General features: G+C 36.2%; 1 protein-coding gene across 1 annotated transcript; it reads right to left on the reverse strand.

Annotated features, from left to right (window-relative positions):
* Window positions 8942-16619, reverse strand: LOC109837061 (cysteine--tRNA ligase, chloroplastic/mitochondrial-like). Its single transcript, XM_020405146.1, has 9 exons — window positions 16329-16619; window positions 15535-15598; window positions 13859-14020; window positions 11608-11784; window positions 11249-11530; window positions 11025-11150; window positions 10651-10854; window positions 9528-9635; window positions 8942-9428 (listed from the first exon to the last, which is right to left on the reverse strand). The coding sequence occupies exons 1-9, from the start codon at window positions 16505-16507 to the stop codon at window positions 9219-9221; spliced, it is 1512 nt and encodes a 503-aa protein (XP_020260735.1). The 5' UTR covers window positions 16508-16619; the 3' UTR covers window positions 8942-9218.

Below are 18678 nucleotides of genomic sequence, written 5' to 3' on the forward strand. Positions count from 1 at the left end.
CTGTTGTGATTTTTAGACAGCCTACACTTTCAGCGGGTTCCATCTGTAAAATTTCAAATTGACGCCTCAATGTTTGAGCCTAACTTTATTCACCTTCTTAACTCTATGGTATGATGTCTCCAAAATATCCCACACTTGCTTTGCTATAGTTGCTCCGTCGATCTTCTCAAAAACTAAATCATTCACTCCTTGATAGATGTAGAATAATGCCTTTCGATCCTTCTTCTTGATCTCACCGTGGGCTTTCTTCTCGGCTTCACTTGCGCTATCTGCGAGATCGGTAACTATGTTCTCTACGACACCCAATATATCTTGATATTCAAACAACACCTTCATATGCACTCTTCACTGATGATAATTCTTCCCATCCAATATAGAAATAGAAGGCGACGTCGTCCCGTTTAGATTGTTCATGGCTCTAATACCACTGTTAGAGTCATCAACGTTAAAACAAATAGAAGTATAATATGTATGAGGAGAGATTTAGTGCGAGAAGCAAATAAAAAAATTCTTTTTTAACTCTCTGTTACTGTAGCTAGAATACTTGGATTTTTTCTCTTTTTTTCACTTTTTTCTCTTAGGTAGAAGGATGCATGAATGTTTATTTAAAGGTTTTATAAAGTGTTTCATAATAGAATTCTAGTATGACTATAATTTTTAGAGATAACTAACTCAAATCCTTTTAGAATTAGGATTAACTTCAACATAATCCACATATTCACACTTAGAAAAAAATAGAATTTAAACTAGTATTTGTGAATTATGATTATTTTTTTCGAAGCTAACTTGCTATAAATGGATATTTTCACCATTGTATTTCAATTATGTGAACATGAATACTTGATTAATAGGTATTTCTTTTACAATTATAGTCGCCATTCGACATATTATATATATCTCAAATCATGTAATTCATGATCATTGTGAACTTCATTACTCAAGCTTCATTTCTCAAGGAGATTGTTTACTCAAATTAAAATGAAATAGAGATTATTACAGATTTATTTATGCAAAGCTCGAAGTAACAATGCAAATGGCAAGACAATATTTTTTTTAAGACATAAATTGGCCCAACAAGCCATTCAGTTGATTTAAGATTACAAATAGCTACAAATCTTGAGGGTTAAAATATCAAATTAGTCTAAACAATGACACATTTTTATTACTAGTGATAATTTAACCTAAAAAATAATAAATCGATGACACAGAGGCTTTTCTGATCACTGAAGATAATTTATAAGTAAAATATTAAAGAAACTTTATATATATATACCTCTTAATCTCTCATATTTTTCGAATTAACACATCTCTCTTTTCCTAAATTGTAAAATTTGTTAATAAAAATTAAAAAAATTCCTCCCTCCTCTATCCACCATCTCCTCTATTCTCTTTTTCTCCATATCTCTACTTTTTCCTCCTTCCCTCTTTTTCTACCTTCTTTCCATATCCTCTTATAGTGTGTTTGGATGGAGATGAATCAATGGAAGTTAAAGTGAAATTTTGTTTTCACTGTAGAAAACGACGTCAAATTGTTCAAAGTGTTATCAAACATGAAGATTCAACAGGGGTGTGGTGTCTGCCATACCCAGATGTGACAGAATCTGCTCTGTTATCAGGGGTGTGGTGCGTATCATACCCGGGTATGACAGACTCGTTTTCAAATTCCACCATATTTGGGATTGTGTTTTGTTATAAATAGAAACATATTTTTTTTAGGGTTTCTTAAGGAGAGAATTAGCATTGTTTTGAGCACTTTGAGAGGGAGATATTGTGAAGGAGTTGACAACTTTTGATTAGGGTTATATTTGAGTAATTTTATGAGTTGTAACCCGTTGTATTTCTCCTCCATATAGTGAAATCTTCCCATCCTCTCCCCGTGAACATAGGAAATTGTCAAACCACATAAATTCCTGTATTTGATTTGATTTGTGTCATATTTTAGTAATTACACTCATAATTTGGTTTGTTTCTCTTCTCTCATCGCTAACCGACTCGTTTGGTTGTCTAACACGCTTCCGCATAGTGTGCAACAATTGGTATCAGATTTCAGATTTAGGATTTTGCATTAGGTGGAGGAAGATTCATTGTTTGAAGCTTGATTCTTAGAGTTCTAGGCTTTGGTGGAGATAGCGTTGTGGAGTTGTCATTAGAGATCTTGCTTTCCTCGTGTGGTTAGGAGATCTAGTTGGAATCCTATCTAGGGTTCAATTAGGTAATTTCTCAATTCTATCAAAGTTTAAATCTTTCTTTATAATTTGGAGTTTGTAAGCATGGGAGAAGAAGTTGGTGAAAGAAGTAAGACGATGGTGAGTACAGTTCAGGTTGGACTTCAACATACTAAGATTAGTGTTGTGAAGTATAACGACAAGATCAATTTTGGTTTGTGGATGAACGACGTACATGACGCTCTCAATGCTCAAAATTTAGAAGAGACCATCTTGGTCCATGAGAGGTCACTGAAATGTGGGGTGATCATGTCTTTTTTAGAATAAGAGCTGAAATACGATGTGATTAGGGTGACATCTGTGATGAAGATGTGAGATATTCTTAACAACAAGTACCTTATGAAGAGTGTTGAGAATCGGTTGTGCTTGCTACAGAGATTATTCAGATTCCCGATGTCTAGGGGCACTTCACTTGCAGTTCATATGAACAACTATACAAACTTGTTGTCGGACTTGACGAACGTGGATGAGAAGATAACGGATGAGTACAATGCGATTATCTTGTTAGGTTCCTTACCCGATGAGGAGTATGATACATTTATGCTAACTTTGTTGAACGAGAGATCTTCCATCACCTACAGTGAAGTGACTAACAAAATGATGAACTACGATTTGAGAAGGAAGGACAAAGAGACTTCCCGTGCTAGCACTTCAGAAGAGGCCTTGTCGACGAGAGGTAGAAGTCCATATCCGAGATGTGGTAATAGGAACATATTAAAGTCAAGGGGCTACTACCAGTTAGCAAAAAAACCAGTGTGCGCTCTGCAATGAATAAGGACATTAAAAGAGAGATTGCCCGAAGCTCAAGGAGAAGGAGAATAGCAAGAAGAAGGGCCCAAACGCCAATGAGGTGAACGTCACGAGAGGTGATGATTCCGATGATTCGTGCTTTTCTTTATTGATTACTCCAGAGGTGAACCATATGGATATATCTGATTGGATGCTTAATTCTGGTGCTATTTATCATGCGACTCCCCGAGAGATTGGTTTGCATCATTCGAGAAACTCGATGAGGGTGTGGTAGTCATGGAAAATGATCAAACCTATGTCATTTGTGGGATAGGTACCGTTAGAATTCGGATGCACGATGGAGTAGTTCGTGAATTATATAAAGTGAGATTTGTTTCCTCAGTTGAAGAAGAATCTTATTTCAGTTGGAGTTTTGAAGGCGAATGGATTCAAGATGACTTTTGAGAACGTTTTAACGAAGGTTACTGAGGGATTTTTGGTGGTGATGAAGGAAGTCCATGGTAAGATTTTGTATTATCTGAAGGGGAGTACCAAGATTGGACAGATAGCTTCAACTATTTCAGTGGCGGACGCGAGCAGGCTTTGGCACTATAGGTTAGGGCACACAGGTGAAAAGTCACTGCAAGCTTTGTGCAAGCAGGGACTATTATAGACACAGTTGTTGCGTATGCACTTTCGATGGAGAGTGTCGATGAGATGGTTCCTATTATATTCAGAGAGGCCGAGAAGAGTTCGGAGGCTGATCTGTGGCAGGTGGCTATGTAGAAGGAGATAGAGTCTCTTCATATGAACGACACATGAGAGCTTGTCAAGCTTCCAAAAGGACGAAAGACAATTGGTTACAAATTGGTGTATACAAAGAAGGAGGACATTGAAGGCACTCCCGTGAGGTTCAAAGCTAGGTTGGTTACGAAGGGCTATGCACAGGAGGAATGTATTGATTATAATGAGTTTTTCTCTCAAGTGGTGAAACATTCTCCGATTCAGATTTTGCTAGCTTTGGTGGCACAATATGGTTTAGAGTTAGGTCAGTTAGATGTAAAAACAATATTTATTCATGGTGAACTTGATAAAGAAATCTATATGACTCAGTCATTAGGATTCCGAGCTGTAGGGATGGATAAATTGGTTTGTAGATTAAATAAATCGCTATACGATTTGAAACAATTTCCTCGACGGTGGTATAAGCGGTTCGATGGGTTCATGATCGGCCATTCATACATTAGAAGCTAGTTTAATCCATGTGTGTACTATCACAAGTTGAATGGAGGTGCGTACATTTATTTATTACTTTATTTCGATGACATGTTAGTTGCTTCTACTTCCAGATCCAGGATAGATTAAAGATTCAGCTTTTGAGTGAGTTTGAGATGAAGGATTTGGGTGAAGTTAAGCATATTTTGGGGATGGAGATCGGCAGAGGTAGAGACAAGGGTTGAATTTGTTTGACACATGTGGCTTATTTAAAGAATGTTCTACAGCGGTTCAATTTGAGCACGAAAACGAAGCCAGTTGGTGTACCATTAGAAACCCATTTGAACCTTTTAGCTGACTTTTCACTGAAGACAGTTGAAGATCGAGAGTTGATGTTGACGACTCCATATGCAAGCACAGTTGGGAGTTTGATATACATCATGGTTTGTACGAGGTCAGATTTGTCACAAGCAGTAAGCATGATTTCTAGATACATGCACGACCCAGGTCCGGGTCATTGGGATGCCGTGAGATGGATTTTGAGGTACATTCGAGGTACTCTCAACGTTGATTTGGTTTTTGAGTGGGACACTAGTGGTGGGTAGCTATATATTAGATATGTAGATTCAGACTACGCTGGAGATTTGGATAAACACCGGTCAACAACAGGGTATGTGTTCACTTTTACCCGTGCGCTGATGTGTTGGAGATGTACTTTGCAGTCTACTGTGGCTTTGTCTACGATAGAGGCAGAGTATATGGTGATTACGGAGGTTGTTAAGGAGGTGATTTAGCTTTAAGGACTTTTACAGGATCTTGGTGTTTCGCAGCGACCCGTCACCATTTATTATGATAGCATGAGTGCTATTTATTTGGGGAAGAATCAGGTCTTTTATGCAAGGATGAAGCATATCGACATGCGTTATCACTTCATTTGAGATGTTGAAGATGGGGATGTGGAGCTCGTGAAGGTCCACACAAAAGACAATCTAGCAGATATGCTCACAAAGGTGGTTCCGAATAACAAGTTCGATCATTGTAGAAATTTGTTACAAATTCGTGATTGTTGAGGCCGTTCGTGGCCATCTGGATGAACTACGGGCGGCTTGATCCCTTGGGAGAGGGGGTACGTAGGCAACCACATTGGTGCGGCCGCATTTGGTGAGATAACATATTGGTGCTTATGTTGGTGTCGGCTTAGTTTTAGGAACACTTCATCGAGGTGGAGAATTATAAAAAACGACGTCTGTTTAAAGTGTTAGCAAACATGAAGATTCGGTAGGGGTGTGGTGTTTGTAACACTTAGGTGTGGCAGAATCTGTCCCTGTTGTCAGGGGTGTGGTGTTTGTCACATCCAGGTGTGACAGAATCTGTCCTGTTTTTAGGGGTGTGGTGCGTGCCACACCCGGGTGTGACAAACTCATTTTTAGATTCCTCCATGTTTGGGATTGTATTTTGTTATAAATAGAAACACATTTTTTAGGGTTTCTTAAGGAGAGAATTAGCATTGTTTTGAGCACTTTAAGAGGGAGATATTGTGAGGGAGTAGAGAACTTTGGTTAGTGTTATATTTGAGTAATTTTGTGAGTCATAACCCGTTGTATTTCTCCTCCATATAGTGAAATCTCCCCATCCTCTCCCCGTAGACGTAGGCAATTGCCGAACCACGTAAATTTCTGTATTTGGTTTGATTTGTGTCGTGTTTTGGTGAATTGCACTCATAATTTGGTTTGTTTCTCTTCTCTCATCGCTCACCGACTCGTTTGGTTGTCGAGCACGCTTTCGTACAGCGCACAATATTCACCTCATTTGAGAGTTTTTTTGAGGGATTAGAAGATGGAATGGAAGGTTAAATTTGTACATGTTTTTCTCCCCTCCAATTTGGGCAGTAGAGGAAGTAATGGAAACGGGTGTAAAATTTTACAATGTAATAAGACAACTATACCCTTATCAAACTAAAATCTATGGCCAAGATGCATTCTCATCCAATGATATTTATGTAGCTTTGCCTATATTCACTTTACTTCCCTCCTCTTTATTAGAACTCCCAAACAAGATAAAATAAATTTACTTCCGTTCCCATAATTAAACTCCCAAACAACATTTTATCTTTTTACTTCCATTCCCCACATTTCCTTTCAATTATTTAACTTTCTGTCCCTTCCCTTAGTTAACTCCCAAACAAAGCATTATGGTTATATCTTCTCCTTTCTACCATCTCCTCCATTCTTTTTTAGCTCCTTTCAATCCACAACTTCTCTCCTCTCTCTCGTCCTCTCTTCCTCCTTCTCCTGTTCCTCTCTCCCACTCCCTGTTCATCTCTCACACTTTCTCTCCCTCATTGCTCTATCCATTCCCAATCTCTTATTTAAAAAAAAAAAATCTAACTTCCTTCAATCTCTTCATTTTTCCTACTTCTTCTTCCTCCTTGCTCCGCTCAGTCTCTCTTTGTCCCTCAATCATCAACATGCCAATATCCTTAATAGAGAGATTGGAAAAGGAGGAAGAGAGCGGTAAAGATGAAGGCAGGTTGAGGATCGGAATAAGAAAAGAACGGAGGAGATGGTGGGAAAGAGGAGGGAGAGAGGAGTTTTTAATAAATTTAAAACTTGAGGTGGTAAATCTACAAATATGAAAGGTTTGAGAGGCATATATGGAAAAAACTTTAAATTTTTCTCTTAAAAATTACCTCCGGCAATCAGAAATGCTTATATGTCGCCGATTTACCACTTTTAGGTTAATGTGTCGCTCGTGTTACTTTTTAGACTAAAGTGATAAATATATATTACTTTTTAGACTAATATGATACTTTAATCAAATCTTAAGAGTTAGGAAAAATTACAATACCCTTCAAGATATTCCAATATTGATTTAAGACATTACCGATGTTGGGTTTGGTATACACAAAAAGTTCGGCTTTGTTCTCAAGTCCCTGCATCATTCCCCACAACCAAGATTCGATTACATAATAAAACAGCTTCCCATGCAGATAATAATGTTCACATAAGAAAACTAGTCCCTTTCCTCATGGTGATGACTAACGCTTGATAGGATTTAATATGATGATTTGACATTGAAAGTGATGGGAGATGCATGAACACAATTAGGGGATATAATTATTTGTTTTTATTTTATTTCACTCATTCTGTTGGAAGAAATCCTTGGACAAAAAAAAAAGGGAGGTTGAGATGCTATGACATAATGTAATTAGCATATTAATTTGACGTGGAAAGTGGGAAATGATGGACGTCGGACCCACATAAAATAAGTAGAGATTTAATTAAATTCGACAATCAATATAATTATCTATTGGAGTAAGTCAGGTCATTACTGTACTTATAATCAATAGATTACGATCAACCTCCAATCTTATCTATAGCAAAATTTTTATCCATAGTTCTTGAAATAAAAATTAAAAAAAATTAATTATCGAATAAACAATATCTTTTTGCCCTCTACCGTTTGTAATCGAGTGCAATTCTAAAGGTTAAGTTCTGAATCTCAACACTATGTATATTCTTTGTGTAATTCAGACTCCACTAACAACAAGTTCGCTGATTTTGAAAGTAAAACCTTGGGAATGACATGTTTAACCCGTGCAAATAAGTTGGACTTGCGAGCCTTGCGTGGCAATTTGGCACGGATGGAGAAACCTTGCTCGGGTCGGGTATTTTTTTTCACGTAACCAAACCCAATGGGATATCCTCCGACGTGTCTACCGACCAAACACCTCTAGATTACTGTATAAAGAACTGGTTAAACATAAATTATGTCGGTTTTTAAGTTGAGAAAATCTCAAAGAAATTTCATTCAGACTACAAAAAGATTCGTCACACGAGCATCCAGTAATAAATATACTAATCTAATGTTAACAATCTAGCGTTTTTGCTCGTCTTCTACGTACCGCTGTCGAAATATATAGGGTGAAAAAAATAATACAGGAAGGAGGAAGAAAAGGTTCATACATGTAGTCATTGTGTTAGTTGTTGATTTATTATTAACTTTTGTTTAAGCTGATATTTAGACTATTTATACTGATTTTTTCCTTCTCCTTTCTTCAGGTAAGATTTCTATAGAAGGTTCTCCATAGGAATATTACAATAAGTTGTCACGTGCGCTTCTTTTTTTTTTTTTTTTCCATCCATTTGCTCGTAAATGATAGCATTTTTTTCCCTTTCATTTCCCCCCTCATTTTGGCATGATCTCTTGGATCATTCCTTAAATTTCAACAATATCACAAAAGTGCTTACAAGAATCTGGAAGGTCAAAAGAGGCCAATCTTTTTGGGGTTTAAGAACCTAATTCATATTCACCATAGCAACATCCGCTCATAATAGTATGCTCTTTTAATGGATCTACACACAAATATGAATAGGTTGTGATCGGAAATGGCATGTACACCGGAACAAATAATATCTGAAGAGGATTTCCCCATAGATAATAATCATCTGAATCCAAAAGTAGGATATTAGTCTAACTCAAGAATATTAAATTTCCCAACAACTCTTGCAACTTAGATTGACGCGGCCACTGTTTACTCTTGAGTATTTACCCATCAAAGCGCCAGCATAAGACAGAGCAAATGCAGAACTACAGGACTCGCAGTCTGCATTATTAGCAAGGAAGCCAGATGAGAAGCAAACAAACAGATAATAAAAGACGTAAGAAAACAATAACGTTCCCACCAAAACGCATCAAGAGCTCAGAAGCACGGTGAACGATCACATCGCCTGAAAATAAACGTAAGTGCATATTTCCAATCACATTAAGAATACTCAATCTCTTGATCTGTTTTTAAATTCTAATAAAAAATGGGAGAGGGAATAAAAAAAATCCATGGTAATATGTCAATACAACGGCAGTTAGTTAAGTCACTCAAGGGAATTAACATCCGAGTTACAAAATGAAATCCCCAGGTTTATCAAACCCAAAGTTTATCTACTTAATAAGTTATCTAATTGACATCCTCTTCATACATCTCAACTTTACGTATAGCGGGAGAGAAATAAATGAACCCACCTCAAAGTTTATTAGTCTCTCATCAAATTTCTATTCAGGAGGTTCGCTTGGTCTCCAAGTAGTTCCTTTAGGTTCATCCATTAGGGAGATGCCCTTTGCATAGAGCTCTTGCCTGATCAAGTCCGATTTCTCATATTCCTTGTTCTTCCTTGCTAAAGCTCTCTCCTCTATTTTCTCCTGTACTTGTTCGTCTGTGAGCCCTGCTCTCTTCAGTGCCAACTTCTTGAGCTGCTCCAGAACCTGGATATTAGAAGAGGGGATTAGATGTTATCAATACAGTATAAACTTCTTGCTAAAAATAAATAGAACTTTGTGTTCCCGGCCTAAAAAGTGTAGTACCTCAGAACAAGTAGAAGATGACATGAAGCCTAGAGTACCAAGAACCTCCTTGACTTCTTTTTCGTATGCAATAAGATCTTTAAACAACCGTTGCTGCTGCTGCTTTCCCTGCAGATAGTTTAGTGATTGAGATTGTAAATTATGAGAACTCCATAGCCTGCCAAAGGATGCAATTAGCAAAATTATCAGATCATAAATCCTTTAGTAGACAGTGAATTTGATTAGTGATGGCAAACTTGACCCAAACCCATTTCCCCACCCACTAAATGACCCTTAAATAGTTTGTATCAAATTATTTGATACAAGATTTTTCTATTAAAGATAAATGGGTAATAAACGGGTGCGTATGTTTCTATTAAAGATAAATGACTCATAAATAATTTGTATCAAATTATTTGATACAAGATTTTTCTCAAAAAAGGGTTATTTTCACTTTGATGCCCTAAAGTTCTAACCTATTTTCAAATTTTAGTATCCTGAAGTTAAAATTTGCCCATAAGGTTTTTGACCCTTTGAAGGAGCATTAACATTGTTAACGGTGAAGGCATGAAATGGTATTTCCACCCATTTATTACTGTTTTTTTTTAACATGCTACCCAAATTTCCACATTTCGCAACACTGCATTCCCAAAATTCTGATAAGCAAATATTCTTTTGCATATGGGTCAGGTGAAGTAATTAAATGGAGAGGAATCCACGAAGGATTCTCTCTTAAATAGAGGAAGAAAAAGGAAAAGGAGGCTTCGAAAGAATCCTTTTAAATCGAAGTATATACTATGTAAATTTAATCAAATGATAATCGCATGATCGAAGTTAGATGGAAACTCCAACGGTCACGTAGTAAAAGGTATCATCATAGTGTAATGTAAGTGAAACTTAAGGATATATTTTTGACATAATTAAATTTCAAGCTACTAAAGAGAACGGGAAGAGCAATATTATATATTTTTGGAAACTTCATATCCATCTAAGACATGCAATTGATATAATTAGTTACAGCGCTTGAAAGCCTCAATTCACATGTCTAAGTAGATTTATTTAAAATAAAAACTGAAATGAAAAACATGTAAAATAGAATAAAGAAGTGTAAATCCTGGGTTTTCTGCAGCAGATGAAACCATGCCTTGAACTTCCTCAAAGTACCGTTTATTGCCTTAAGTACATTCTCAAGTTTATCCAAAACAATAGCTGTATGTAAATCATCAGACATGGAATCCAGGAAATCTTCATGGAATTCCTCGACCAGTTTTTGGGCTTCAGCAGAGACTTGTGCCTTAGAGTAGACATCACAAAACGGTGATAGTGCAACTTCACAATCATGAAGAGTCTGCAATAAATTAAAAAAAAAATCTTGTCATAAAAATTGTGGCACTTCTAGCCTAAGATATGGGACTTACCTCATAAAAAAATCATCATCGAGAAAATATACATGCATTCATACATACAATATAGACAAGCGTAATATGCACGGCATTAAGAAAACAAAGCTGAACTTACCTGATATATATAGAAAACACGATCAGATGCTGTATCCAGCTGCCTGTCAGAATAATTAACATCCGATCGATAATGGGTGCGCATTAAGAAAAATCTTAAAGCCAGTGGATGATAGATGGCAATAATCTATATGACAAATAATGTTGATTAACTAAAATATTCCAAGAAACAATAAATAAAAGAGGGAAAAGGAACAGCATGCTAACAAAGTTAAGCATCCTTACATCACGGATTGTGAAGAAGTTATTATCTGATTTGGACATCTTCTGATTGTCTTTGTTAACAAAGCCATTGTGCATCCAATAATTTACTTTGCTCTCGGGACAGGCAGCACGACTTTGCGCAATTTCATTTTCATGATGAGGAAATATCAAATCCATTCCTCCACCGTGAATATCAAAGGAAGGACCTAAATAGTGAGAACCCATTGCACTGCACTCAATATGCCATCCTGGTCTTCCAGGGCCCCAGGGGCTTTCCCAGCTTGGTTCACCAGGCTTTGCTGACTGTCATAATGTAGTATAAGTTAGATACTGGATGAGAATAAACAAATTGTGGAAAAAAATGATAAGAAGTATTTCACCTTCCATAAAGCAAAGTCTGCAGGATTTTTCTTTCTTGGGTCAACAGTGACACGACCACCCCCACCTGCACGGTTATCATCCAGTTTCCGCCTAGATAAACAGCAGTAATCGGGAAAGTTGTCGACAGAGAAGTAAACATCTCCCTCAACAACATAGGCACATTTATTATCAATAATCTGCCGGAAAACAGGAGTCATCAGAAACGGTTTCAATAAGAAACAAAGAGTTGCAATTATGTACATAACACCTATAGAAATCACCAAAAGTTGCAGCAATTACAATTAACATAAATCGTACTGATGATTTTTTTTATTTAATGCAAGTTGTGGTTATATGGTTTTTTTTTTTTTTTGCGTGCTGAGGCTATGGACCTATCAAAATGTAGACAATCTCAGGTAACAAAGAAGAGAGATGAAATTTGGATATAAATGTTTATATATGAAGGAATGCAACATAATCAGAATAATAAGAGTGGTAATCTATTTCTTTCTTAGATGAAGCACCCATTAAGTATAGTATTTCTCGTCTATCATGTTATAATCAGATTTCCCTTGCATGGATCTGATCCTGTATGTAGGATCTAAATCCAAATTTCGCTGACATTTCAATAATGGTTACTGACTTACTGTTTTATAGTAATAAAAAAATTTCTTCAAAATCAAGTGAAATTCAGCATGCACAAATGCCTCTCTTATGCTGGCTATCCAACATTCGACAGAACATCCAGAACAAAATAACAAAATGAATTGCACACAGCCATCATACTAGTAAACTAATCTAACATCCCGTAGAGTAAAGATACTTTTAAAAGTCATCTAATAATTATAATTAGTCCAACGCTTTGATTTGCAAAATAACACACTGGAAGCAGAAAATCAATATATCCGAACAGCCTGAAAGCAGAAAAGTGATTCAAAATATCCAAACTTTTGAGGAAAGAACGAAAACAGGAAAAAAGACTCCGAGATACTCATAGCTTGCATCAAAGGAATAGTTCTCAAGGAAACCACTTATCCAGAATCAAACAGAGAGTACTTGAACGTATCCCATGCATCTAACAAGCCATCTTTGATCCATTGAAGTGCTCATCACGTATGTCCCTGTCTCCTGATTAACAGTAAAGGCTAGTGTTTTCCCATGCAGAATCAAACCGAAAGTGTTGGGATCCCTATGATTCTGCTAGCAACCTTGTCCTAGATTCATTTGTAGTATGTACCGTGAAAGTTGTCCTATGAATTCAGACTACCATTAGCAATTAGTACGAAGCAAAAATCTGTAGGAGCTGCGAAATTTTCAAGGAATGATCTACCTATGCATGATATCAAGGGGTGGAAGCAGTGCTCATGATAGAGAATGAAGAGGCTTGTTAAAGGTGATGGATGGTATTTCTAGCAAGCCAGGACTTAAAGAATTTGAACTTTTGTCAGTATTCAAGTAAAATTGATGTCTAGAACTACAAGATGGGTTCAACATAAACAGAAACCTTCAAGGAACGTGAAGTAATAGGAGATCTGGGTTTAGATAGCATCTAGTATGCCTAGGATAGTTCAGATTTTCAAACAAATGTGATTTTCTCACATTTTAACAGGTAGAATAAGGAACATTAGATTTTCTAAGAAGTTGACAAAATCAATAATACCATATTTTCAGTCAATAAGAATCCTTGAAAACATCTCATTGATGCACTTTCTTACTCTAGGGAAATAGTTTATTCATGATCCATGACTTGATGCCATTGTTGGCACCACGTGTCACCATTGGCAATGAACTTTTTGAGGTTTGCAGAAGTATGTAAAGAAGGAATACTGCTTAAGTTCACTACAAATTTTACGGTCACCAGATGATGTTATTTCTTTTTACCATCATCACATTTGAAAGCCGGCCACTGATTACCTTTACCTAAGGATCAGCAAATGGACTCGACTTTACATCTCAAACATTATTTATCCTATGTCCTCTGCTCAGGGGAACAGGTAATCTTTCTGCCAACCCTAACGAACAACATTAATAGGATCATATATCATTATATAATATAATGCAATAAAGGAATAATCAAAAGGGAAGAAAATCTAATGAAGCTAAGGAAAAGGCATTTGATACTTTTCAACTAAGCTTAACAACTATAACAGTACAGGAATTATGATAGCATCAATATACTTTAAGCACATCTAATATTTACAGCGGCAAATTAAATGTACATGAAAATTCCACTAGCCATTTTAAATTAAATGCACATGGATCAAATAGTACCTTAGTTATCATGTCTTTGATCTGGTCCATGTGATCAGACACTCGAGGTTCATATGTAGGAGGTAAGCATTGAAGTTCAGCCATATCTTGGAGAAATTCATTGGAAAACCGATCACTCAAAGTTAATGGATTTTCACCTGCTTCATTTGCTCTTTTAATGATCTGTGAAACAGCCTCTTGGGTATGAGTACAATATAATTCCAACGTAAATGAGCTCCTATCAAAGGAATTGAATCTTGCAACATTATGAAATGGCAATGAAACACATTTGAGGCAAAGATTGAAAAGGAAATGAAAAATAACCTTGCGAAATAACCATGCTCTTTCTTATTAACAAAATTGTTCTCAGAATATTAACTAAGAAGCAAAAAAGTATTGCAAAGTTTTCCTCATCATAGCATAAGGGGGAAAATGAAAGTATAGTCGTAAAATAGCTGCTAAAGTACATCACTATGAATATTGATTATTATATACCACGAAAGGTAGATCATGCTATTTGAGAAGAACTAGAATATAGTAGTGCAATCATCATAGAGCAAGCATTTGTGCAGGCATTATCAAATCAAAGCCTTTGTGTTAGTTATGGATATAGTTCCTTTCTTCCTCTCAGATGCTATTTCTACTTCGCTCTAGTCCTACAGAAGGATAATAAATTTGCAAGGTGCCATATTAACCGTCAACATGCAGGTATCAAAAGAAAAGGCATAACACATCTAATGTATAGACACAAGTCAAGAAAAGAGAAAACACATCCTTTCCCTAGATTTTATCGACATATATAAAGACGCACACAATTAAGAGGCCCTATCCAACAGATAGCAAGACACCACATCTCTAGCGGAAAGATCAACGACGAGATGAGCACCACGCACCGTGCCGAGGACCATGGCTGTTCATCCTTTGCTAGAGGTCGGTCACCGCCAGCTCGTCCAAGAACATACCGATCATCATGATTCAAACCCTACTCAGCAACCGCATCCTTAGCAACAGTATAAAATCAAATCTCTTCCCACGTGAGCTAGTGAATCCTACCTAACTCGCGTGAGGACACCAACGCAACCATCAAGATTATTCTCTCCATGCCCTCCCTTGCCATCATAACAACCTCTACTCGTGCCAGAGGGACACATGGACAATTAAATTATAGAGGAATCTTCCTTACGCTCGTTTGGACTGACCAAATGACGCCACGTGAACTTCCCTCTTTCCTCAATCTACCCTTCCAAGTTAGTATACAAAAAGGTAATAGTGGCAAGAAAACTAAGTCTAATTTCATTCTTATTTTGATTAGATTTCCACATTCTTCTCCAAGTCACTAACATAAGCATCAGTGGATCATCAGAGCATCAAGCTTTGGTTTGTTAGTGATTTCAGGAGGAGCTCCAGCAATGCCAAAAAAAGAATCAAAGGAGCTTCTATAGCAACCTAAGCTGCGACAACTCCTCTCAACTGTTTTTTCACCCAAAGCTTCCTCTAAACAAATGACTAAAACGGACGAGTCCTAACAATCTTCTGGTATTATTGCATTAACAAACCTACCATCACAAAAATTAAGGAATTTCAACAATGGGGGAAATAGGAAAAGATATTTAAAAAAATCCACCAAATGATAGTTTTGTGAAATTTGTAATCCCTTAATAGTTTAGGGAATAAAGAAGCTCCTAAAGTATGCATACCTTGTCATCAATGTCTGTAAAGTTGCGCACGTATTTGACCTCATAACCCAAATATTTCAGGTACCTGCTCTGAATCAATACACAAGAGACAATCATTTTGATAGAATAATAAAAGACTGTGTCAAAGATATCAATGCAAAATTCCAAACTAAAATTTATAAATAACGAGTACTTAAAAACAATGATGATGCTGATGATGTGTATTTACAGACGGTAGCAATGCTTTCATATAGGGAAAGCAAATAAATTTGACAAGATGGATTATCTCAAATTTGATTCAAAACATATGTAAATTATAGGGTACAAATCTTCTGATAAGCAATAATTAGAACAAGAAGTGAGCATACAAAGCATAAGTAGCTATTAATTCTCCAATTACTATTTTCCCTTCCAGTTACTAATTTCTTCTTTTGTATCACGTAGCACTGCCGCTTACTGATCTGGATCAGAGCATACATCATGCTTTAACCTACTAAAATTTCCACCTTTAAATGTACTCCTTCTATATATTGGAAGAAGGCCCTATAACTGAATAAGGGGAAAGAAATCCTTCGAAAGCGTCCAGTCCCTATTATGTTACTCCCAACTTGTAAAAATCTAAATCTTCCCAAATTGATGAACAGGATGTAAGCCCCCAAGAGCTAATAACCAAAATCCATCGAAACATCGGCCCAAGTACAGAAATCAACTACTAGTAACCCTAATTTAGGAGTCCAATTCACAGCAAACGATCCGATTTCAAGAAGAAAAAAAATCCAAATTGGGGGGAAAACTAGAGGGGAAACAAAATTGACCTGTAAAGAACATCGAAGGCGACGTAAGCCCTAGCATGGCCGATGTGGCTGAAATCGTAGGGGGTAACGCCGCAAACGTACATCCCCACTTTCCCTTCTTCCTTGGGCTTGAAAACCTCCTTCTCCTTCGTCATCGAGTTGAAGATCTTGAGCGTCATCGCCTTCTCTGAATTCTCCATCGTAAACCCTAGCCCTAATTTGTTGCTGAGGGGGGGAGATGGAGGAGGATGCTTTACTGCGGATAGAGAACAGCTTGCTGCTGAGATTTATTATGTTCAGAGGACAGAAAGAGGAGGAGAATACCATTGGGTTTTAATTAATTAATTAACTTTTTTAAGAGGCAGGTGAGGATTCGCTGTGGATCTGACTGAGGGTGGACTGGTTCGGACCATTTTTTTGACCTGGATTAGTCTAATGGGCCGGAATTGGGCTTGTATATTGAAAATGATCAATAGGTTTTAACATTTTTTTATTTATTTTCTTGGAAATTACTACCGTTCGAGAAAATAACTTGTAATTTGATACATGTTTATAAATTTAGCTAATTTTTTTTTTATAATGGGGGTATTTTGATTAAGGTCGTCTTCCAAGGGGAAGCTCAAGTTCAAGCCCTCACAGCATTGCGAGGACTCAACCTCAATAAAAGCCACATGAATTGAGATCCACCTAAAATCCATCCCATTTTCAAAAATCATAAGTTTTCAGTAAATTCCTTATTCTATTTCATATAGTGTGGCTTTTATGAGTGTAGTTACCATTATTCTTCAAATATTGATGATATTCACTAAAACTAATAAACTTTTTTGGCCTTATATGGGGGGTGTTCAGCAGTTTAGAAGTGGATTAAAAATGTGCAAGTTATCTTTTTTTCAAATGATTTTCACATTTACGTCAACATGCAAGTGAAATATAGTATTTGTTTAGAAACCGAAATCATTGTTGAAAGTACAATCTAAAGATGACGTGACAACGTAGGATTAATTTGTAAATAAAGTTAAAATACTTTAATTAAAATTGGTTATTGTTCTTGTCACTTTCATGTGACTTCACAATTTTTTACAAGAAGTCAAGATTGCATTAAATCCTATATGATAACTTTTGTTGGATGTCATTTTCCATAACTACTTGCATGCGAACAAACACTTGTCAAAAAAAAACCATTTTTTTCACTTTCATCTTTTCGCTTGCATGCAAGCAAACACCCCATATATATAACTTATAAACAAAAATAAGTCTTCATAATTTTGTTTATGGAAAAATAGGAATGTATACAACTTCAAACAGAGCTTACATCTGTCTCAATGTCCTTAATAATGTAATCAGGATAATAAGATAGCCATGAGTAAAACACCCTATTACAAACACTAAACGAGCAACTGAAAGTGTTGCGTTAGAATTCTTCATAGACTATGAAGGTTATTTTCATTTTATTTTAATTTTAGGGTCTGTTTGTTTCGAAAAAAAAAAGACCGAAAGTGGGAAAATTGGGGGAAAAGAAGGTGAATTTTGATGTTTTCCTCCACTTTCAGATGTTTGGTTTGTCAAAGCTATAACCGAAAAAGTGAGGGAGAAAATGAGTTGTCACATATTATTGGTTGATGTGAGTAATTTTTGATGTTTTCCTCCACTTTTCTTGTTTAGATTTTTTTCTTGTGTTTGGTTCATTCTTAAAAGTGTGAGAAAATATATGAGATGAGATGAGTTGTCATTATATTATTGGATGATGTGACACATACTTAGGAAAATCAATTTCCTTGTTTTTTTGGAGGAAAGTGATGTAAGAAAATTTTAATGAGATGTGATGAGTTGTCACCATATTATTGGATGATGTGAGTAATTTTTAAAGATGATAGAAAATGAAGAAAAGTGAGGGAAAGTGAGTTAGGGGCTGTTTGGTTGTTGTTGGTAAAGTTGTGTATTTATGACACAACTTGGAAAGTTGTTGTCCACCTTATCAATTTTACTTTTATACTTTTCTTTGTTTGTTTTTTATTCCATTGGAATCATAAATGGCTTGTTTGGTTTGCAAATGTAACTTTAATTGTTTGTTTGGAAAGTGTAAAAAGTGGTCCCTACACAAATGATCATATTGGTTGGAATTATTTTTTATTATTTTTTCCTGATTTCAATGTCAGCTTTCTCCTAAAATCATGTTTTTTTTTTTGAAATCACTTTACAAGCCACATCAGCATATGAAATCACTTTACACTATTTTCACAACTACAAACAAACAATTGAAAGTGATGAATGCTGACATTGGGACCCACTTTTTTACACTTTCCATCCTTTTACATGATAAAAACATACAACCAAACAGCCCCTTAGATGAGTTGATTGATGTGACTCATTT

Source organism: Asparagus officinalis, chromosome 4, assembly GCF_001876935.1.
Source record: "Asparagus officinalis chromosome 4, Aspof.V1, whole genome shotgun sequence".
In the NCBI taxonomy this organism is placed as follows: Eukaryota; Viridiplantae; Streptophyta; class Magnoliopsida; order Asparagales; family Asparagaceae; genus Asparagus; species Asparagus officinalis.

Bases quoted from the DNA above. Each gene is read 5' to 3' on its own strand.
- LOC109837061 (XM_020405146.1), bottom strand. From the start codon at position 16,507: ATGGAGAATTCAGAGAAGGCGATGACGCTCAAGATCTTCAACTCGATG. The intron at 14,021-15,534 runs GTATGCATACTT...GCTGTTTCACAG, and splicing joins TTACAGACATTGATGACAAG to ATCATTAAAAGAGCAAATGA. The intron at 9,429-9,527 runs GTACTACACTTT...TCTAATATCCAG, and splicing joins CATCTTCTACTTGTTCTGAG to GTTCTGGAGCAGCTCAAGAA.